Source organism: Gnatocerus cornutus, chromosome 1 (assembly GCF_029298725.1).
Source record: "Gnatocerus cornutus isolate USDA-ARS CGAHR chromosome 1, icGnaCorn1.1, whole genome shotgun sequence".
NCBI lineage: Eukaryota > Metazoa > Arthropoda > Insecta > Coleoptera > Tenebrionidae > Gnatocerus > Gnatocerus cornutus.
This window is the reverse complement of record NC_142233.1, coordinates 35,948,042-35,972,321: the sequence shown is the minus strand read 5'-3', so window position 1 is coordinate 35,972,321 and position 24,280 is coordinate 35,948,042. Positions and strand designations below refer to the sequence as shown.

Below are 24,280 nucleotides of genomic sequence, written 5' to 3'. Positions count from 1 at the left end.
AAACTGTTTTAAAAAGAAATTTTTGGTGTGAATTTTTTCCAATTGAAAACGACATTTAATATTTTTGAGTTATACAGGGTCCGGCAACACTTGTGTCCACTCCCAAAATCGTCTTTAATTTTAAAGAGAAAATTTTGAAAATTTGCATACGCTCATACATAGTTGACAAAGCTCTAGAAGCGTACGCAAAAATTTGTTTTTTATCACTGATAGTTTTGGCGTCGCGACGCCTCAAAAATGTAATTTTTAGTTAATTGTGAGGGTTTGTGATATCAATCCCTAATTTAACTTTTTTTCAATATAAATGTGTTAAAAATATTTCATTTGTTATTTTAGATTCAATGCAAATTGTCTTCAAAATTTGAGAAAAAAAAGCTGTTTTATCAAGTTAGTTTCCAATTTCATTACGTCAAAGTTGGGAACTGCGTTTACACCCATCTGTCAGCATCTTGTGTCACAAATGACATCTATCTTTTGGCTCACTTTAGATTGTAACAAAAGTCTTAGTTGGTGAAATTGTCGCTTTGTCGATGTTAATTACCGATTTCTGGTGTCCATAAAGTGCAAAATGCCCGAGATAATCAAAATTGACCTTCATAAGAGTGAATGAAGTGACTTGTGAAATTTTGGTGTAAGCGTAGTTTGCCGATGCGCTGCCATAATTTTGAAAACTAACTTGATAAAACAACGTTTTTTTCGCAAATTTTAACCACAATTTGCATTTGATTTAAAATTAAAATTCAGATATTTGTATCACAGTTATGTTGAAAAAAAATTGAATTCGCGAATATTTCCGCAAAAACTCAAAAATCGCTAAAAATTATACCTCTTGGGCGTCGCGACGCCAACCAAATTGTGATAAAAAACAAATTTTTGCGTCAGCTTCTAGAGCTTTGTCAACTATGAGCGTATGCAAATTTTCAAAATTGTAACTTTAAAATTAAAGACGATTTTGGGGGTGGACACAAGTGTTGCCGGACCCTGTACATCAATCAAAAGAGCAGCTCAAGACCTATCGACTGGCCAAATCTCAGATCGATAGAGCTAATAGTTTACGAGGAGCGATCAAAAAACGAAAAATTGAAAATTTTTTATCGATTGAGTCGCAAAATTTTTTGCCCAAAAAAATTGACCATCGAATTTTCGACATTTGAGGGCGGATTCTAAAGTAAAATAACCCAAAAAAAACCGATGGTAAAAACCGTTATCTTTTGTAGTTTCGGAGATGTCGAGCTTTTTGAAAATTTTCCAACTCAAAATTCAATATCCGAAAATTTGATCGCGCATAACTCAATTAGTTGTAGGCTCATCTTCACAAATTTTACGCTTTTGAATTTAACCTTTTTGGATTCTGCGCAAAATTCTGCATAAAATGAGCTATAATAACATAAGTTTCCTCCAAAAATAAGCGAGATATCGACCCCAAAAGTTTGACATAGTTTTAGTCCTGAAATTTGTTTAATCCCAAATCTTCAAACAGCCATAACTTAATTAATTGTTAACGTACGTTAAAAACTCGCTTGGTTTTGAATTCTGCGTAAAATTCTGCGTTAAATGAGCACAAATAACTTCAATTTGCTTCACAAATAAACGAGAAATTGATCAAAATGTGATTTCAAAAAACATTTTCAGAATAATATTTAATATATCGAGGCTCGCAAGTATTTGCATGAACCGAGAAAACTAAAATATTCCAACCCCGTATAGATACATGCACACTTTATTCAAGCACAATGCGGCTATTTGCGTTTTGGCGAAAGAATAGGCAAAAACCCGCGAAGGAACACATGCACGTCCGCGATGACAACAAACGTGTACCGAGAGCAACAAACCGATAAATAATAAACGAAACGACATTACTTGCTAACAACTGTCGTCATAACGTTCAGAAGACTTTGATCTTTTCAAGAAATGTCAATTAACTGAAAAGAAAGACGGAAGAAAAATAAAGAAAAGCAACGTAAATAAATAGAACGAGGCAGCGAACGCGAAAGAAATATTAATAAAGCTTGTTATGCTTATTAAAAATTCTGTAATGAACGTGAAAATTGAACCAGAAACGCCGAGAAGTTGGGCACAGGATGTAAGGGCTCGGAATGTTTGATTCTATTTCTGTCTTTTCGGTGTTTTTATGCTAAAGTTTTAAAAACTGGGTTGGATTACCGTATTCTCCGGTTTCGGAAACTCAGTTAGCTGACATATTAAATAATTTCTAGTTAAAATGTGAAATGTAAAACTTTAATATGTCATTAGAGCATCGAAAATAAGTTTGAAATGTTTCAAACGCATGACCTCTTTTTATCAACTGTGTTTCTTACAACAAAATAGTTATTTAGTCCAGGCAAAATAAACATGCACCTCGGAATTATTCGCATAAGGGTGATGATATTTTGTGTGGACCTTGGTTTATTGTTTTAAACAAATTGTCAAAAGTTTGCATCGATAGGTGTGCTTCTAAAAAAGTTACGCGGTGGTGAATGTCAAAGGAAACAATTCTTTGCAAATATCTCGTCACGGATGATTCCAACGGCAAAAACAGCTATTACATATAAAAATTGTACCTTGGAATTGCTCTTATACTTCACAAATCCATGAGAATTTAACATTTTATTCCAATTTCCGTAATGTTGGTAGTAGTAACGCCAAGACAATCAAAATTAAAATAGTTACTACTTTTGACACGTTTATTGACAGTGCCTGTTCTTTTGAGGACTCTCAAAAACTAGAAGAGTTCTTGAAGAAAATCAGTACTATGAAAAAGAATTTGCAGATGCTTAATTTTATAAGGTGCTGGAAATTTATATGGGTTCACTCAATGCTTCTTTAATCTAAAAAAAGGCACTAAGTTTTATGTTTCCACTGTGGTGCACATAAGAATAAAAATTTGAAAAATGCTTTCATATCTCAAAAATGGTAACTCGTAGAAAAATATGTATTACGAAATCTTTTTTGTGGCAAATTTGATAAAGTACAATTTTCATAATTAGTATTTTAGCCATTGCAAATAATTGGGTTTCTTTGACATTTACCATTTATTTTTCGCGTCTATTTTGCCTGGACTATAAGTTTGAGAAGTTTTTAAACGCATGACCTCTTTTTATCAACTGTGTTCCTCACAATAAAAGAGTTATTGCAGGCCGAAACGTTCCATTTTTCCGCCCGAAATAAATTTCCCTAAATTAACGTACCGTAACATGTTTTTTCATCGCTAGGTTGTCGACGTAACAGATGCACGAAAAACTATTTTCATAAAGCTTTTGGTTGAGTAATCCTGTTGACTTGTAAAAAATCCCGGGTCAAACCAGGTTAAATTGTCAAATGCACTCAATCTATTTATACCCTGAAAATCTAATTCCGCTACGTTGTGTCATGCAACCTGCTGTTGGTATTTATAAAATCAGTCGAATCGTTTCGGGTGACTTAAAAATATAAACAAATCCGCGAAAGACAACAGTTGCTAATCCGCTTGATTAATGACAGCTCCACATACGTTTCAAAGAGCCTTTGCAGCTGAATTATTCCTCTTTGTCTCGGTTGAGTTATGAGACTTTCTATGAACAAGTTTCGGTGGAGGACGCGGAAAAAGTTGAACTTTTATAGGGTATTTTTGAGGCGTGATTCACCGCGCGACGCTAATTAAAACCGCAGTTTCGGACTTTATTTTACTCTGACTTTAATTACTCCTAAATCCGGTTCTGGAGTATTTTCGGCTCCGTTCGATGAGTCGATTTTATTAACTGGGTCTGTGAGTGAACGAGTGGGCTCCATTTCGGAGAAACCGTGATCCGCACAATAATTGGGTAATGTTTATTTATCGCCTTTACAATCGGTTTTCCTGGTGCTAGGTGAGAGAGTCTAGTCGGGAATTTTCCGACGAAACGCTCATTATAAATAGAGGCGACAAGTGTTTGTTGGTATCGTGCTTTAGAAATTCAAGAAATAACGTGCGTTTGAGTAAATTTCAGGGCGTAGTTTGGTAAAAGTTGTCACTACATCTGTCAATGTACCGTTTTAAAAAGGAAAATAGTTGAAAATTTGAAAATTTGTTGAACGCAAACATCCGAAATTTTAATCAGTCATAACTCGATTATTTGGTGTCGTACGTCGATTTTGAACCTAGATTTGAAATTTTTGCAAAATTTTGCGTAAAATAATGAAAATAACGCAAGTTTACTCCAAAAAATAAGCGAGATATCAATATCAAAAGTTTGGCATAGTTTTAGACATGAATTTTCGCGAAAAACTGCTACTTTTGACTTTTGAAAAATCTAAGAACTATTTTGTATGTGAAAAATTGCGAGAAAAACGATAGCGCAAACCGCATCTTAAAATCTGTAATAGTTTTCAAGATATTAAGCACGGATTGTTTGGAATCTTCAAAAATTTGGCCCTTTGGCGACAACCCAATAATTCAAACAGCCATAACTCAGTTATTTGTTGACAAAAATTAAAAGTTCTTGTTCTTGACATTCTGCAAAAATGCGCATAATTTTGTTGAGTTTGCTTAATAAATAAACGAGGCATTGGCCAAAAACTGTTTTGAAGAGGTCATTTTGTGGTGATTTTCAATCACTGTTTTCAGGGTGAAAACGACGTTTAATATCTTTGTGTTCTACATCAGTCGAAAGAGGAGCTCGAGATCTACCTACTGGCCAAATTTGACTTCGATTAGACAAATAGTTTACGAGTTATGGTAAAAAATTGAAATTTTATTGTTTGAGTCGGAATTTTTTTTCGCGAAAAATCGACTATCGAATGATAGGCTTTTGAGAACTTTTCCTTACGTAAAATGAGCTGAGAAAAACGATGGCGCAAACTGCATCTCAATGTCTCTAATAGTTTTTACTTTAAAAAATTGGAAAAATTAGGAAAAATGAAAATCAACTATCCCAGACGTTGATCCGGCCATAACTCAGTTATTTGTTGTCGAATCTTAATTTTAATTTTAGATTTAGAATCTGCGCAAAATTCGGCGTAAAATGAGCTAATTAACGCAAGTTTACTTAAAAAAAAGTAAGCGAGATATCGATTTTAGAACTTTGACACAATTTCAGTCATGAATTTTTTCGAAAAACTCAAATTTTCGTTTTTTGAATAATTTAAAAACAATTTCTAAACTAAAAAAACGCGGGAAAATCGATGGCAAAAACAGTTTTTTTTGATCTGTCTTAGTTTTAGAGATATTGAGCACCGATACCTTCAAACCTTCAAAAATTTGGCCCAAATATTCAAACGGCCCTAAAGCAATTATTTGTTGAGGTACGTTAAAAATGAACGTTTATTTATCAATTTTACGTTCCTTTTTCCTGGTGCAAGGTGAGAGAGTCTCGTCGGGAATTTTCCAACAAAACGTTGAGTATAAATAGAGACGACCGGTGTTTGTTGATTTTAAATAAAATTAGAAAAGTGTACCAGAGAATAGACACGAGAAATTTGCAACAGCGGGTACAGAGCCGGACCCAAAATTATTTTTGCTATCTAATGAGTTTCTAAAAAGTCTCTCATTGCGACTTTTTATTACAAAATTGGTGGATGCGCCGGGCGGTTATTTCCAAATCTGAATCTGAACACGTTTTTCATAGTGAAATAGGTCGGCTAATCAACTATTCTCATCAGTCTCAAGTTTTATGACATTCTGTGGTTTGGTTTGAACAACAAAATCTGCGATTTTAAGCTGCAGCATTAATAAAGTTGCCCCGTTTTTCTAGCCTGCGGTTTTTGGCCGAAATTTAAATAGACCACGCAAAACAAACATGTTTGTAATTTCGATGAGTTAAATTCTTTATTTTGCTCGTTTCATCCCGTTTTTATCTCAACATTTCATGCGAACTTGGAGCAGTACAAATGACACGTGATATTTACTTAGAAGCTGGCGATATCTCCAGAATGGTTAATTGCGAACGAACTCTTCGTTCCATTTGACGGATTTATGTACAAACTTCTGCTCTTATATTAAGGTCTAACTAAAATAAAACCGCTTAAAAGTACACAAGTTAAAAATTGAAAGAAACCGGAAACTTCGCAACTTTGCGTTTAAAAATTTAGCCATCAGATGATTCGCCGAGTTTGGCTTTAACCGAAGAAACTTAACAACAGCTCTCCGATTTTTCTCAGTTTGAATATATTCGCACATGATAAAGCGCTTAAAAGTGTTCGAGTCTCTCTTTGCAATAAACTTTCCGACGCGCCAACAAAACCGAGTTTATTTAGAAGCATTGTGGTAGTGAAACCTACGCGAAAATGTGTAAATAAAAGAAAATTAGGTAACCGAGTTAAGAAGAAAAACTCCTCGCTGACGCGCATGAAATTTCGAATAAGGCGAGTTCTTCGAACCGAGCTCATTACGCGAAAATTATATTTTCAAGCTGTCTGGTGCGATTTTCACACCTTTCAGTTGTCAGGATGAGTTGGACGATTTTTAGGAAATGTGGACCAGAGGCTATTTTTATGATAGAGAACAGGCGCGGTTCTGTTCGGAGAAGCGGCGCGGGACGGAGAAATTGTTTCATAAGAAACTGCAATTTATCAAGAAATATTAGTTAGCTAGTTTTGGTTGCAATTGGCCACTTTGACAGTTATTTTTTTATTTAAGGTTGGAATCTTGAACTTGATGAAGTTTAAAGTGGCAAGGTTGGCATCATTGTTTCCCCAGAATTTGACATTTGTAAATTTTGACATGACTATTGGGGTGGATTAAGGTTACTTGATTAACAAATTGCAAACAAGTTTATTGGTATAAATTTTATTACTTTAGTTCGAATTTTTATGTTTTAAGGTCTGAAATCTTCGAAACTTTAAATTTATTGCCACAAGTTACACTTTTTTGTTATTATTTACGTTTTCGTTGCTTCAAATCTTCAAATTTCAGTTTGAAACGTTTATTTCTCCGAATTTTCAGTGAAAGTCTATTCAGTTTTTTATTCTAATTTGCATTAGTTCAAATTCTTAATTTCCTAATAAAAATTGACATTTTTTATTGGTTCAAACCTTTGTTTGTACAAAACTAAACTGCAAAAAAGTTTATTGGTGGTACAAATTTCATTGCGAAATTTTCAAAACCTCATATTTATAGGCAAAACGTACATTTTTATGTCGTCGTTTTCGATTTTATTGCTTCAAATCTTCAAACTTCAATTTGAAACGTTTATTTCTCTAAATTAACTGCGCACTTGGTAGACAGCAAATTTGATGTCAAAATTAACAACTGTCAAATTCTGGGGAACAAAGATGCCAACCTTGTCATCTTAAAAGTTCTAAAGTTCATCTAAATACCAATCTTAAATAAAAAAATAACTACTACTGTATAGTTCGTACGACAGAAAAGTCACTAAATCTACGCGATAAAAAGTACCATACGCGCAAAATTTAAAATAACAAAATAGGCCCACTTACTGTCAACCCAGTTCGTGTAGGAATTTAGTGTTTTTAGTGTATTTTGTAGCAAAATTTGCTGCCAACCTATATGTCAACTGTCAAAATCTCCTAATTTCTCACCGGATATACTATAACCAATTCGCACAGTAACAATACAAACTGTTTGATTCCAGGAATCATTTCCAAAACGTAGAAATTGAAAACCATTCCTCATAAATCTTTCAGAGCACTCTTTGATGTCCCCATACATCCACAAAACGTATTTTCGCTCACACGCAACAATTAACAACGCCATGGATAACTTTCCGCTAAATATTTCCCATTATCGTTTCCAATCTCTCCATTATAAATAATCGACTATCATGCATTTCCCCATGATTGATGGGGTGAGTTGTTACACAAAACGCTGGCGTGCATTTCTCCTGACAGAAAATAAATATTTAGATTCGTTCGTTGTTTGAATATCTTGTTAAAATAGGATTTTTCTCAATTCTAAAAGATTTCCGGCATTTACAGGAAACAAACAGTTGTTGAATGTAGATTCACTAGAAATGTTTCAGCATATTGCTTTGATTGAAAAAATTTCGCTACGAAGGAAGTTTCCGGTTACATTTATCACTGTTTGAAGGAGGTGCTGCTTCGGTTTAATAAGAGCAATTTCCAACTAATGGTAATAATGCGTAAAGTGCTTCTTGGTCCTCTTTAATTAATTGGAAAGCGAAGTGTGTTAAAGAAGAGCAGACACCCCCCGTGAAGATCAAGAGACGAATTAAATGCCACATTTAAAAGGGCATTTGGACTAATAATAGCTTGTTTGGTGTTTAAAACTCGATGGATTAACATTGAGCGTACTACTAAAACAACACTACTTTTTCCGAAAATAAAATCTCTTCATAAAATGTAAAAATACCGTCGATACAAAATTGCAAAATCAGTTCACGCTAAATATACAGCTTTCGATATAAAATTCATTAAATCCTGAGAAATAGAGCAAAAGATATTTTTAAGGTTCGTCCTGTTTCCGGGTCACGCGAAACACTGATCAAAACAAAACGAAGCGACGAATTTTAATTGCTTATTCAGTTATTCGTAAACGGAAGCAATTAATAATTGAAAACTTGCAAATGAGATATATTTACATACAATTAAGATGAAGCGGCGGATTTTTTCCAATGAGAAAACAAAGAAATTCTGATACGGAGTAAGTGTTAATGGTTTATTGATCAGATCTAAACAAATAACGGCGCTTTGATATTTTTGGCCCATTAACCACGTCCGAGTGTTTTAACGAATCCGCACAGATGTTCAAATTTCTCATCTCCTCTGTCCAGTTTTCGGCGGGAACCATCATCCAGATTCCGTTGATTTATTTCTTTGCATTAATGATAAGGTGCGAACGCCACGAGATGAGCTCTGCGGCAGGTATTGATTGGACAGGTATGAAAATATAATCGAACAAAAACGTGGTACTGTGTTTGGTTGTTAACAGAGTTTAACTATAAACCTTTGTTCATCGAACCTCGAAAATCTCCGAGCTCACTAATTGTTTGTATGTCAGTTTACAGACGACTGCGCATGTGCTACCTTGTCAAACATAATTTACGCTTCACTGCTTTCACTTCGAAAGGATTATAATACATATGTCCTGCCGCGTTCAAGGGGCGGCGACGCTTCCTGATCCTGCCGGTTTGTTGTGGTGCACGTTAGCACCTGGGGAAATTTGTCATTGGAAGCTAAGATTACGCTGTCGCAGAATACATCCTGTGATCAATTACAATGAACACTTCATAAATAACAACGATCCCTAAATTTTGACAACTGAGGGTCGAGTTAAGACGTCCTCGCTACAATTTGTCAGAACGTGGCGAGACAGTTTCGCGCACAACTGCGACAAACTTTCTTCTTGACACAATTGCTAACAAATAAATGGAAGCTTGATTGTTTCAACTTTGCCCGATAAATGTTTTCTCGTATTCCTTAGTGGCCGCACTGAATTATGCGATAATGGAACTTTTACATGTCGCCACGATTGGACATAATTCACTAATTTAAAAACAAAGTTTCATATCGCAAAGTTTTCTCGTTACATCGAGGAAGGAAACCAACTATTTTCTGCTTCATTGTTTGTTGAGCGCTTAACCTTTCACTAAAAGTGAGCTCGGATTTCTGAATTTTGTCTAGCGACGTTTATTCAAATTTCTGAAACTGAGACTGCTGGAAATCGAACACTTCCCGGGAACTACAGAGTGATCGATAGAATTATTTATCGGCGAACGTGTGTCTGAACTTGACGCTTAAATGTCAAATGATTGACAGATGGTTGGGAATAACGGATAGCAAGACGTACGTTCATAGAGCAACAAGTCAAGTAAATAAATCATTTGAGGTTTCGAAGATTGCAAACCGTAAAACATGAAAATTTGAACTATTGCAATGAAATTTGTATCTATGAACTTTTTTGCAATTTGGTTTTGGGCAATCAAAGGTTTGAACCAATAAAAAATGTGAATTTTATTTGGGAAATTAGGAATTTGAAGTAATGAGTTAGAATTCAAGAAACTCAATCTACTTTTACTGAAAAATAAACGTTTTAAACTGAAATATGAAGATTTGAAGCCATGAAAACGAAAATGGCATAACTAAAGTCCGTTTTTTTTTTAAAACCACCAACACCGCAATCTTCCCCTGCGTTACAACCGGCAACGTTGCCTAGGGAGATGTTTGGTGAAAAAATTGTTGTCAAATTTTTGACATTTCTGAAAATTAGGCAGTGTTTCCGTTAAAAACGTTTCTTTTACAGTCTGTTGGAATGCAAATCAAAGGATTTAATAGTGAACAGACTCGCCACAGCCTGAAAGGCCATTTTGTGTAATCAAATTGTCGATTAAGCAGCTAACCTATTTGATTTTATCACCAAAAAGTCACCATCGACGATGTTGCTGGTTGTAAAGTGCTGGGAGAGTGCGGTGTTGGTGGTTTTTTAATAAAAAAACGGACTTTATGTATGTTTTGGCTATGAATTTGAGGTTTTAAGATTTTAGACTGTAAAACTTGAAAATTCAAATTATTGCAATAAAATTTGTAACAAGAATTTTTTTTGCAATGTGTTAGTTACGTAACCTTGATGCACAGCAATATTTATACCAAAATTCACAAATGTCAAATTGTGGAGGGACAATGATGCGAACTTTGCCATCCTAAAATTCATTAAGATCAAGATTCTAACCTTGAACATGTTCTAAGTAAAGTGAAATTTTTCTCAGATGTTTAAAAACTGTAAGAAATTGCAAAAACGTTTCTTGATACAAATTTTATTGCTTTAGTTCGAATTTTTGTTTTACGGTCTGAAACTTCCAAACCTCAAATTTATAGCAAAAAACACATTTTTATGTTGTAATTTTCGTTTTCATTGCTTCAAATCTTCATATTTTTGTTTGAAACGTTCATTTTCTCGAATTTTTGGTGAAAGTCGATTCAGGTTTTTAAATTTTAATTCGCATTAGATCAAATTCCTAATTTTAAAATTAAAATTCTCATTTTTCATTGGTTCAAACCTTCAGTTGTACCCCAAAATCTGATTCACATATCACCACTATAGGTACAAATTACATGACGAAAATTTTAAAATTTGTAACTTAAACCAACTAAAAAATTAAATAGCAAAGGAAATTTCTTGTTCCGCCAAGAGCTTTTCTACAGAAATAACTGAATTGTTGTCCTTGAATTAGTGGAGGATCAAAGCCGCTTTTAATCTGTATACATAAAAATACATGTCAAACAACTGCGCCATAATCCCTGTCAAAATATTTACACACCATGTATCTAATAAAGTTTTGTACACTAATGGATTAGTGTCAATAAATTAGGTGTTTTGTGCCATAAATAATTTTATCACTCGAGTGCTCGAACTTTGTGTTATTTACGCCTAAATATAAACCAGGTTAATTTTTTTAGCGCCGTAACACGATACAATATGTAAGTCTTCCACTTCCGCGAAGTGTCTGTGGTTGCTTTGAAAATCGCTTGTTTTGAATGTTAATAATAGCAGCCAAGACATGGAACATTTTCCGGGTCTACTGACATAAATTTTTTCATCAAAATAATGTCAAATCGATCGCCTCTGAAAAACTTTTAGCTCCATTATGTAATTATCTCGAATTAACTTTCTTTAAAAGTTGAACCTTCCACCTGCCTCCTAACTAAAACGCGATTATCTCCCTCGATTTCAATAGACACGTGTCAAAAAAATATCACAATATAAACAAAGCTTCCCTAAATAAAGTGCTTATCAGTTCGCAGTGAATAAATGAGCGCATAACAGAAGCAATGCGTTTATTCAAGATATTAGTGTCAGTATTTTCATTGTTACCAGACTTACATTGTCAGCTTATTATCCGTTGTTGTACTTGTTTCATAAATAACCGAAGCTGGCAAACAATAAAAACGAAATAATGAAACCAATTTATCATTTCATTAACAAAATCCACGCCCGTTCTTTTTATTTACAGTTGGCACTTTTTACGAGCTCGGAAGCTCTGGAAATGTATGAGAGACTTTCTTTCATAAAGCACACTTTTTTTCCAAAGTACACCAGTGCTTTCGCAAACTGAACCAACTGTCGCTTGTATCAGAAGCACAGGAGAGCTCGTTACTCCAATCAAAGCTAGAGGAGGAGAAAAATCCCGTGAAATGGAGTAAACAACATTTTTAATATTCCTAGAATTTTCAGAACGTAATTAATAGTGCTTTCGTGCTTGCGTAAAAATCGCAAGGATCGAATTTAAGCGCGGGAAATCCTAGCAATTTTCCGTTCAAATATTATACCAGAGATTTTAATTAATAATTACGCTTCATCTACTTTTTCCGGAATTTTATTAAAAGGAATTGTTTCTTTTTTCCTGCTGGCGCTAGAATAAGTTGGTCACGCTCGACAAGTTTATTATTAATTCAGTTAGGTAAGGTTCTAAATTAATATTTTACCAGAAAAATGAATTTTTTAGATTGGGCAGAGCTGATTATGCAAAGGCAACAAATATATGAAGAGTTCCCCGAAAAATGTTTGGCAAAGAGCGCTTTTTCACGCGAGCATTTTTTATTTTCCTGCAGTTTTGTTTACTCAGATCTTAGTCACTTTTTCTTTCTTTTTGCTTAAATTTAACCTGGATTAAGTAATAATATAAGTCAACAAATTTATCAAAGTAGAGTTATCTCCTGATTCGAAATCCGAAGCCCGGTTGCTTCATCAGGTCAGGATATACATGGATAGTTTAGAAAGTAGAAACTCCCCAAAATTTATAGCATCTAGAGAATCTAAAAAAAATCTAGAAAATCTAGAGAAAATGAAAAATAATTTAACCTGTTCAAAGATCTAGACAAGCTAGATAATCTGGGCAATGCAGCTAAATCTAACTTTGAACAATTTCATAATGTATAATACCTAGATAAACTTGGAAATTTTGCAACTAAAAAACCTAGAAAATCTAGAAAGTTTTTATATCCGAAAAACCTAAAAAAAATGAAGAAGAAGCTAAATAAACTAAAACATCTAGATAATGTAGATAAATCAGGGCATGTTGATAAATCTAGAGACTCTGGACAATCTAACAGTTCATAGATAATACTTAAAAAAAATTGGAAATCTAGAGACTAGAAAATCTAGAAAATACACTGCATTATAAATAGAACCTACAAATCTGGAGAACTAAAAAAAATGAAGAATAATCTAAATCGACTAAAGATCATAGATAATGTGGACAAACCAAATCCCCAAAAGTTACAAAACCTAGTGAATCTGGAAACTATTTCAGGGAAATCTAAAGAAAATGAAGAAGAATATAAATAAGCACCCCAAAAATCTAGATAATGTCTAGAAAGAAATATTAAGGGAACGTAGATAAACACTCCAAAAGATCTAGATAATATGTAGAAAATTCTAGAGACCTTGGACCGCCTCAAAATAAATAATACGTCGAGAAACCAAGAAAATCCGCAAAATTTTTAAATGTAGACTAGATAAACCAAATGAAACGTTTTTATAAACATTGATAAATCTGAAAATATATAAATACTTTGAGAAAAAGGAAAATTTAGAGGGACAAAAAAAACGGAATCAATAGAACCTAGAGAATGTAAAGAGAAAGAATTCAAACTTTAAAAAAAAGTGAAGAAAATAAAGAATAACGTGTGTCTGAACTTGTCGCTTAAATGTCAAGTAGTTGACAAATGTTTGGACATGACAGATATTAAGACATACGTTTATAGAGCAACAATCCAACTAGATATACAATAAGTCATCTAAACTTAAATACACTACTTCCACTTTTCCAGTACAAATTGATCCAAAATTTGTCGACTAGTGTAATTAATTCATTCTTCATACAAACCGCGTAATTGAATAATTTCCTTATTATGTACCTATGTTTGAAATTAAATATTAAAATACACAAACCCAAACGAGCCAATTTAAATACACTGATTGGGTGCTCATAGCTTCATTGAATATTTTAGTTTAGACCTAAAGTTTGTATAAACAGCCCGTTCTGGTTTCAGTGAATTAGTTCATTTGAATGCAGATCACGGCGTTGTACACCAGAATTTCAATCGATTTGTTCAGAGTTGGCGGTTTTTAACCTTTTTATCCGTGGTCAGCGAAAATTGAAATTTGCTGAATTTCAAAAGAAGAGTGGGCGAAAATTTTGTTGGAATTATCTCTGCAGATCAAAATTTGAATTTTCTATTGCGTCGTGCGAAGTGTTTTTTCCATTTTGCCTCGTTTCTAATTTCAATACAAGTAGTTATTTCCGTAGCTGCTCGTAATTTTAGTAGTTTTAATGTTAGGTCTATGTAATTTGAAGAGATTAGTATTTTTAACTTGTTGACTATCTGTACAAAATTATATTTTTTTTGAACAACAAGGACGGATTTTATAAATTTTTATTTTCAAAACGGGACAAAAATTTTTAGTATTTTATATTCGGACCTGTAATTTTAATAATTTTAATGTTACCTCAATAAAATTTGGAGAAATTACTATTTCTAACTTGTTGACTATCTGTACCAAATCTCAAATTTTTTGAACAGCAGGGACGAATTTTAGAAATTTTCATTAAGAGATTGGACCAGAAATTTCCAATATCTTGCATTCGGCCCTGTAGTTTTGATGGTTTTAATGCCAACGTAATGAAATTTGGGAAACTTGTTACTTTTGAGTGGCTGATTGACTGTTCTAAATTTCAAGTCATTATCTTAGAGAATTTGAATAATATGAAGAGTTTGTCAAAATAATCCAAAAGACCGAAATTTTCCAAAGAATGTAGAGTCAAACCTTATTAAATTATCTTTCATCTGCAGATCAAAATTCGAATTTTCTACTGCGTCGTGGCCCCCAATAAACACCATTGATGTTTTCAGAGTGTTTTTCCCATTTCGCCCCGTTTCTAATTTCGTTTAAATGTATCCCAACTTGACAGACAAGTATTATTTTTGTAGCAGCTCGTTTTTAGTCTATTTACCATTTGACACCGCATGGGGAGTTTTGAATAGATGCCAGGTCTTTCACAGTCGCTTTTTGCCCCTTATTCGAACGCGGGAAAAATGGGATTAGAGTGTATAAAGTCGCACTATAAATACTCATCACTTCACTTAGACTTCAGCGAATTTGCATAAACTGAATAAGCAAACTTTGGGATTTTATTAGTGTTGTTTCTTTAAAATGACTTCATTTCTGGGACCTCCGTGACGTCTTTTTTGCTTCAGTCATTAGTCTTTCCACGGCGGGGCATTACTGGGAAGTAATCTCATCTTGAGAGTTTTTCTCTGAGAACATAAACATACACAAACCAGTGGTTTGGAATATTTAGACAGGTCGTCGTTAAGAAAATCTCCGCGCAATTCGAGCACCTCTTCAGATTTCTTCAGACGTCCTTTATCGGGTATAATTCAATTCCAGCGAATTTTATCGTGAACTCATAAATTAATGAGGGCTGCTAAAAGCGACAATATTTCATATTCCGTACAATGAATGATCGTTAGACGAAGTTAAGAAGATTAGTTTCGTTCAAAGGCTTGCAACCGTTCGAATGCTTGATTCAATTACAACTTATTCTTGATTCTTCTCATAATTTGTGTCAACTTTCCGAATTCGATTCCGCGCAAAGTTTCCAAACATTAAACACAATAAAACAACAATTGGATTATTTCGGGCGGCGTTGGTGTGATATTAGTGTTTTTAGACGAGAGCCGTGTTCGTAGGAGGAATAATTAAACTTATTTCAAGAGACTTATAACTTCTAATCACTTCGTTTACATCGGTTTTGTGGGGATCGGTGAGAAATTTCGTGAATTATTGCCGACAAATTTCATTAAATAATTCATAGAGTGTGTAGGAACCGTGTAACTAAAGCCGACACTTTTCCAACACGGCGAAACTTGGGTATAGTTCAGGCAAAATAAATATGAACAGTTAGGGTGGCAAAACGGCAAAATAAAACGGGCCCCTGGTCAAAGAGGGCTTCTTAAAAATCAATAGAGAAAGAGCCCCATTCGATGGATTTGCCACGGGCCTCAAACGGTATAGTTACGTGTTATGATCCCACCGATGATTCATGGACTCATCACTGATCATTATGGCTAATTATGTATGCTTTGCATGACGAAGGTCCATGGGTCTAAGTGATAACAGAACCTATATAATTGTACCCCCAACAGTAAGCATTCAGTATTCAGTATTCAGTATTCAGTATTCAGTATTCAGTATTCAGCATTCCATATTCCATATTCGATATTCAGTAGTCAGTAGTTAGTAGTTAGTCGATCACGAAGTTAGTCTGTAGAATTAAAGAATATATATATACCATCAAAAGTTTGTGTCAATCCTCTTCAAAATTCGACCGGCCCAAAAAGGAGATAAAAAGAACCATCACAAACTGGCGCAGTCGTTAAGGATTTCCAACCGGGAGCAGAAAAACTTGTGAAAAAGGGAAGATACGGTCAACTTTGTTGAAAATCCGCAACCTGATTTCAAGTCTACTGATCGAAAAAGAAAAGGAAGAAACAAACTTCTAGATCCGAGTCATCTTCACGGTAAGTGGAATTATTCTTTTGACCACGAATTTCTAACTTATCTATACGATGGTCGATACACGATCCAACCAAAACCAAAACCAAAATCAAAACCAAAACCAAAATCAAAATCAAAATCAAAATCAAAATCAAAATCAAAATCAAAATCAAAACCAAAATCAAAATCAAAATGAAAGTTCTGTCCAAACCTTCAATCTATCTGATATAAGAGCAATCATTTCTGACGACTTTGATGGAAATCGAGAAAAACTCTATGATTTTGTTCAAGATTGTACACAAGCATGGTCATTATGCAATGATCAACAGAAGCAATTACTACTTCCTTACATTGAATCGAAACTAAAAGGTTCAGCTCGTGCTCAAACAAGAAACAGACGATTCAAAGACTTGCAAGAATTAAATCTCTATTTACTTCAATTATTCGGTGATCGTCGCGATTTATCACAAATTTTAGAAGAACTAAATTTAATTAAACAAAATAAAAATGAGTCAGTCCAAAATTATTTTAATCGTATTGAAAATCTACAAACTATCGCCCTAAACACATCAGCTTTACAGGATGCAATCCAAAATCCAGGTAGAACAGCTATGATAATGGAAATTGCACTTCAACGATTTATTTTACATTCAAATGATGCTATTTCGAATTGTTTACGTAGATCAAAACCGCAAACACTAAATGATGCGTTACGCGAAGCATTATCAGAAGAAAAATATCTCTTAGCCCGAAATCCACATTGCAACGGTAACACTTCTACATTATTTTGTTCCTACTGTAAGAAAAAAGGTCATAAAACTCAAGAATGTCGAAACTCTTCTCGTGATCAATCTAAGTTCCATTATTCAAACTCACAAAGACAAACTAACTCTAATTCTAACTCTAATTCCCATAGTACGACTAACTCTAATCGCCAAAATCAAAATACAAATCAAAACTCAAAATTCTGCAACTATTGCAAACATAAAGGACATATGATTTCAGAATGTCGAAAACGACAATATAATAATAACAAAAATCAATCAAGTTCACACAATTTACCTTCCACATCATCTTCATCAAATTCGGTAAATTTAAACGCCAAAATGTCCACAATCAGTATCGCGTTACTAAAAAGCGATACGCATTCAAGAAATCATAATTTCAAAAAATCAAATCAAATTCATATGCAGAATATCGACAAAGAATTTTTAAATAAACAATCCTCTTATCATATTGATTTATCCAAGTCAAATCTTACATTTGTAAATCTTCCTCATTTCAACAATCAAAAACAAATAATCAATTTCAAATTTCTTGTTGACACTGGTGCAAATGTCTCTCTGATAAAAACCGATAAGTTGAAGACAACATCATTAAATTATAATCCTAATGATACCACCATGATAACTGGTATTGACTCTAATAATGCAATTTTAACTGCAGGCAGTGTTTCCTTAGAACCTCATTTCGAGAATCACGATTTAAAGATCAAATTCCAAATTGTCCAAGGTGATAACGCTATTCCTTACGATGGTATTATCGGTAACGATTTCCTAACCGAACAAGAAGCAGTAATTGATTTGAGTAATTCTGAATTAAAATTAAAATCTTTGCCATTCCCACTAAAACTGTATCCGCATTGTTCCAATTCGATCAACACTTCCGTACCAACAATTTTAAAACCGCGTTCTGAAACTGTTATTGAAGTCAATATAGTTAACGAAGGAAATTTAAATGTTGGACTCTCACCGGAAATTAAAGTTCACGATGGTGTTTTTTTGGCAAAAGCTATCCTATTTGTAAACAAAGACAAGAAAGCTTTAACAACAATAGTTAACACTACAGACAAATTTGTAAAAGTAAATCATATAAATTTACTTCTGGAAGAATTCAGTGAGGACCGAAGTAACATTTTTCTTAATACATCCGAGTCAAATATCACGAATCAAAAACAATACATTAAAACAAGATTGGAAACTCTTGATGCCAATCTTCGACTTGAGCACTTAAACGACGAAGAAAAACAATCTGTAATTAAAATCTGTCACAACTATAACGATATTTTTCAACTACCAGGAGATCATTTAACGCACACAGATGCAATTCGTCATAAAATCATTACAACAAATTCAGAACCAATCAGTTCAAAAATCTATCGCTTTCCAAAAGTACATCAAGTAGAATTATCTAACCAAATTGATAAAATGCTCGATCAAAAGATTATAGAACCCTCAACTTCACCATTCAACGCACCACTATGGATCGTCCCCAAAAAGGTAGATAGCTCTGGTAAACCAAAGTGGCGCATTGTTGTGGATTATCGCAAATTAAATTCAGTTACAGTCGGTGATTCATTTCCAATTCCTAACATCGAAGAAATTTTGGATCAATTAGGTCATTCATGTTATTTTTCAACTCTTGATTTAGCTAATGGGTTTCATCAGATCAAAATGGATGAAAACGATGCTTATAAGACAGCATTCTCGACACACACTGGACATTATCAATTCACTCGTATGCCATTCGGTTTGAAAAATGCTCCATCAACATTCCAAAGAATGATGAATACAGTTTTAACCGGATTACAAGGCTCACAGTGTTTTGTGTACCTTGATGATATTGTCATTTATGCTTCATCAATTGAACAGCACGAACAAAAACTAAAGGCTATATTCAAGAGACTTCGCGAAAATAATTTAAAGCTTCAACCCGACAAATGCGAGTTCATGAAAAAAGAAATAACATATCTAGGACATGTTATATCTGCAGAAGGTGTGAAACCTGACCCTATGAAAATTCAAGCTGTTACTAAATTTCCCATTCCGACCAAAGTTCAAAATGTTAAACAATTTCTGGGCCTAGCAGGTTATTATCGGAAATTTATTAAAAATTTCGCAAAAATTGCTAAACCACTCACAAACCTTTTAAAGAAAAATCATACATTTGAATGGAAAGAAGAACAACAAAAATCATTCGATCAATTGAAACAAATACTAACAACAGAACCCATACTTCAGTATCCAGACTTTGAGAAAACTTTCATCGTAACAACCGATAGTTCAAATTTTGCAATTGGTGCTATTTTATCCCAAGGCGAAATAGGCAAAGACTTAGCTATCTCTTATGCTTCACGCACATTGAATCAATCAGAAATCAACTATTCAACAACTGAAAAAGAACTTCTCGCTATTTTATTTGCTGTCAAGCGATATCGTCCGTACTTATATGGTCAAAAATTCAGAATAATCACAGACCACCGTCCTCTCCAATGGTTATTCAATTGTTCAGATCAATCATCTAGACTTTTAAGATGGAAATTAAAACTCAGTGAATTTGATTATGAAATTGTGTACAAGCCTGGTCGTCTAAACGCAAATGCTGACGCACTGTCACGAAATCCAGTTTTACCCATAACCACTGACGACAGACAGTATTCGAAATTTCTCGAATATCACTACAAAAACGACAAAACAATTGAATTTTCCTCAATAAAAGAAAATATCTTTAACGTAAGTCCTAATGTCTTATTTATAGCCAAAGATCTACATCCAGACAACAAAAATTACGAAACTCTAAATGAAAAATACGATCTAAATGTATTGAATGCAGATAATATTAATCTTCACGATGTTATTGTTTTACAAAACAACAGTTCTAAAACTTACATATTAATCACACATTTAAATCATTTTGATCAACCCACCTACCAAGACATTTACTATTCTCTTATCAACCTCTGCGATAAAGCTAATTTAGAAAAGGAAAGGCAACTCTTCATCAAAGATCCTTCTTACTACAATACAAAAATTAAAATGACAAACTTTAACAGCATGCTTTCGTTCCTCTTTAGCGATGTAATCAAACTTACGATAATTCAATCCGAAAAACTAACGCCAACATCTGAAAACGAGAAAATCAAAATTTTAACCGAAAACCACTCAACTTCAATTTCAGGACATACCGGGTTTAGCAAAACTTACAAACGAATAAAAGAACACTACAAGTGGAACGGTATGAAACACGACATCAAAAAATTCATAAAAAATTGCAGAAATTGCCAAATAAACAAAATTAATAGACATCCCACTAAAGCCCCAATGCAAATTACTACGACTTCATCCAGACCATTCGAAAAGCTATTTTTGGATATAGTAGGACCTTTACCAATAACGGAAAACGGAAATAAATTTATTCTCACCTTACAAGATGATTTAACAAAATTTTCTTATGCATACCCATTACCGAACCATGAATCTAAAACAATCGCAGATAAATTTTGTGAATTTATACTAATATTTGGAACACCCGAGAGTATAGTAACCGACAATGGAACCGAATTCACATCAAATTTAATTAAAGAGATCAATAAACTTTTCAAAATAAAACATATTACGACAAGTCCTTACCATCCCCAAAGTAACGGTGCCTTAGAAAGATCACACGCTACTCTTAAAGACTACCTCAAACATTTCGTCAACAAAGAACAGAATAACTGGGATCAATTCATACAAACAGCTATGTTTTCATACAATTGTCAAATTCATTCAACTACACATTTTTCTCCTTACGAATTGTTATTCGGACACAAACCACTACTACCAAACTCAATCACCCGTACACCAGAATTTCGTTACACATATGAAGACTACCATAAACAATTACAACTGAGACTCAACAAATCATTCGAGACCGCTAAATTAAATGCAAATCACTCTAAAGAAACATCTAAAATCCGTTATGACAAAAGAACAAACGACTATAAATTCAAAATCGGTGACTATGCTTACTTAAAAAGCAAATCAACAACTCCAGGAACTTCTCAAAAACTCTCACCACATTATAAAGGACCATTTAAAATAATCAGAGTAAACGCTAACGAAACCGTAGTCCTAAAAATCAAAAATAAAGAACAAACGTACCACAAAAATTTATTAAAACCAACCATTGTTTCAGATGATACGAATCCAAATAATACTACTCCTTGCACTCGCAAAGACATCAACGTCTCTTCCGACGAATAACTTCGAAATAACGCCGATAGAACAAAAGTCAGGACTTTTTTATCAAGATTTAGGCCAAATTCGCATAAGCAACGACCATTTCACTCTTCTCACTTTCAAAAACATTTCATTTCTCTCTAACAAACTCGCTTATATCCATTTAATTTTTAACAACTCTCAAAATCTATGCGAAACAATCACGTCGATCAAATTCCCTTCAGCTTACTGCGTTAACTCAATTCGAATTATGAAAAATCAAATCAAACATTTGCTAGAAAAATCAGATACAATCAGACATCTAGTCGGACACACTCTAACGAATAAATTTAATAGACAACGCCGTGGATTAATTAACGGAGCATCAACAGTTTTAAAATTTCTTTTTGGTACCCCCGATGCAACGGATGCTCAAAGATATGATAATGCTATAAAGTCACTAGCAAACAACGAAAAACAAACAGCGATTCTCATGCAACAACAAATTCGAATCATGTCTTCCACAATCGACAATTATAATAAATCAGTTACTACCCTCAAAGCAAACGAAGAAAACATTAATAATAATTTTAGAAAATTTCAACAATTTTCAAATAATGTCTTAGATCGAGTTACTCAGTTAGAACAACTAGACTCTATCACAAAACATTTCGATCTCTTAAACGAAATCATAGTAGAACTTAGTAATGAGTACGATTCCCTCATAACGTCAATAATGTTTGCTAAACTAAACATCATATATCCAAAGGTAATCAATCCTCAAGACCTATGGTCAGAACTTTCAACTATAAAAATTAGTACAGATTTTATTTTTCCAGTCACTTTGAATGACTATAGTGATATCTACAAACTATATTCACTGTGTAAACTTAATGCAATTTATAACAACGAATTATTAATCTTTTCTCTCAAAATTCCATTAGTTGATCATAAAAATTATAATCTTTTTAAAGTCATCCCTCTACCTATTCAACATTACAACTCTAACATATATTCCTTTATAACGCCTTCCTATCCTTACTTGACTATCAGCATAGAAAAGGACGAATTCGCTGGATTGAAAGATCTTTCCAACTGCCAACCACTGGAAGAAAGGATAACACTATGTTCTGATGTTATGACATACGCCACCACCTCAAATCCAAGTTGTGAAGTTACACCTAAAGTAGAACATTCGAATGAAGTACCAACAAATTGTCATCTCAACGTAATTAAAGCACAATTCGAAGTTTATCACAAAATTGGACCCAACGAATGGTTGTACATTGTTTCGAAGCCAACGAGCCTCACCATCAACTGCAAATTCGATAAACAGGACTCTACGGACAAAACCATAGAAAACGTCGGAATAATTCGATTAAGCACAGGTTGTGTAGGTCGCACTATGTCTTCATCCCTTAAACCAAGTTATAACCAAACCGTCATCGTTCATCACTACATCCCTAATTTCGACATAACGAGAAATGTCAAATACCCAGGGAAAATCAAGGAGTTAAGCAGAATGGAAACCAAACCCGTGATGTTCCGAACCGTGGATTTAGACCAACTCCATGATGCCAAACATCAACTCCAGATGTTTTCAGATGTACTACAGGACCAAATCAACAAACCTATCCTAGGAACTTACGTCGACCACTCCGTGATAATATTTTCATCGCTCATTTTCGTAATCTTTGGTGCCATGATCACTTTCATCTACAGAAACAAATTGGTGCCGAAGTGTTCAAAACGCAAAAGTGAAGTGTCAAGTTTGCAGAATACCCAAACTGTGCAGCAGACTGTTCCACAAAGTGAATTTTCGATTAAAATACCTCAACAAACTAGTAACGAAACTCATAATGTAAATTTTAGAAGCATTTATTAAGTAGTTCTCCCTTTTTTATATCTCCATGTTATCTTTATTGTTTTTTTTACTTTTTTATATATTTGTATTCACACATATATCAAAAAACTTAGGAGGGAGGAGTGTTATGATCCCACCGATGATTCATGGACTCATCACTGATCATTATGGCTAATTATGTATGCTTTGCATGACGAAGGTCCATGGGTCTAAGTGATAACAGAACCTATATAATTGTACCCCCAACAGTAAGCATTCAGTATTCAGTATTCAGTATTCAGTATTCAGTATTCAGTATTCAGCATTCCATATTCCATATTCGATATTCAGTAGTCAGTAGTTAGTAGTTAGTCGATCACGAAGTTAGTCTGTAGAATTAAAGAATATATATATACCATCAAAAGTTTGTGTCAATCCTCTTCAAAATTCGACCGGCCCAAAAAGGAGATAAAAAGAACCATCACATACGCCACTGAACATGAACATCTCGGAATAATTCGCATAAGAGTGATTTTTTGTGTGGACCTTCATTTTATTGTTTGTAACAAATTGTCAAAAGACCCCATCTATATGTGTGCTGCTAAAAAAGTTACGCGCTGGTAAATGTCAGTGAAAACAATTCTTTGCAAATATCTCGTCACGGATGATTCTAACGGCAAAAATACTTATAATAAAAATTGTACCTTATCAAATTTGCAACAAAAACATGTTGTAATATTTTTTGTAGGACTAATCGTTTTCAAGATACAGTGATTTTTTTGAAATTCACAAGAAATTGTCTGTTTTTTACAGCTTCTTCAAAATAGGGTACTTTGAGAACTTTTTTTTCTAATAGAATGCATGGAAAAAGTCTAATCCACCAGATTTTCGTATAAAATTTTTGTAGGTATAATCGTATAAAATTAATTTTATTCAGATTGAATTTCTTTGTGTATATTTTCTCCAAGAACTTCGATATAGTTTCTGAAGATCCTAAAAGAAATAAAATTAATAATTGTATATCTT

The 24,280-nt window shown here is 33.7% G+C and overlaps 2 protein-coding genes across 3 annotated transcripts in view; both read left to right on the top strand.

Moving 5' to 3' along the window:
* Positions 1–24,280, top strand: part of LOC148182152 (uncharacterized) — a 97,571-nt gene that overhangs the window by 31,731 nt on the left and 41,560 nt on the right. The gene's annotated exons all lie outside the window — the stretch shown is intronic.
* Positions 16,113–23,513, top strand: LOC148182153 (uncharacterized). The gene is made up of 2 exons (XM_088036904.1): positions 16,113–16,455; positions 21,389–23,513. Exon 2 carries the CDS (start codon positions 21,389–21,391, stop codon positions 23,294–23,296), a length of 1,908 nt encoding a protein of 635 aa, XP_087893030.1. The 5' UTR covers positions 16,113–16,455; the 3' UTR covers positions 23,297–23,513.

Coding starts and splice junctions, on each gene's coding strand:
- LOC148182153 (XM_088036904.1), top strand. CDS start 21,389: ATGATACGAATCCAAATAATACTACTCCTTGCACTCGCAAAGACATCA.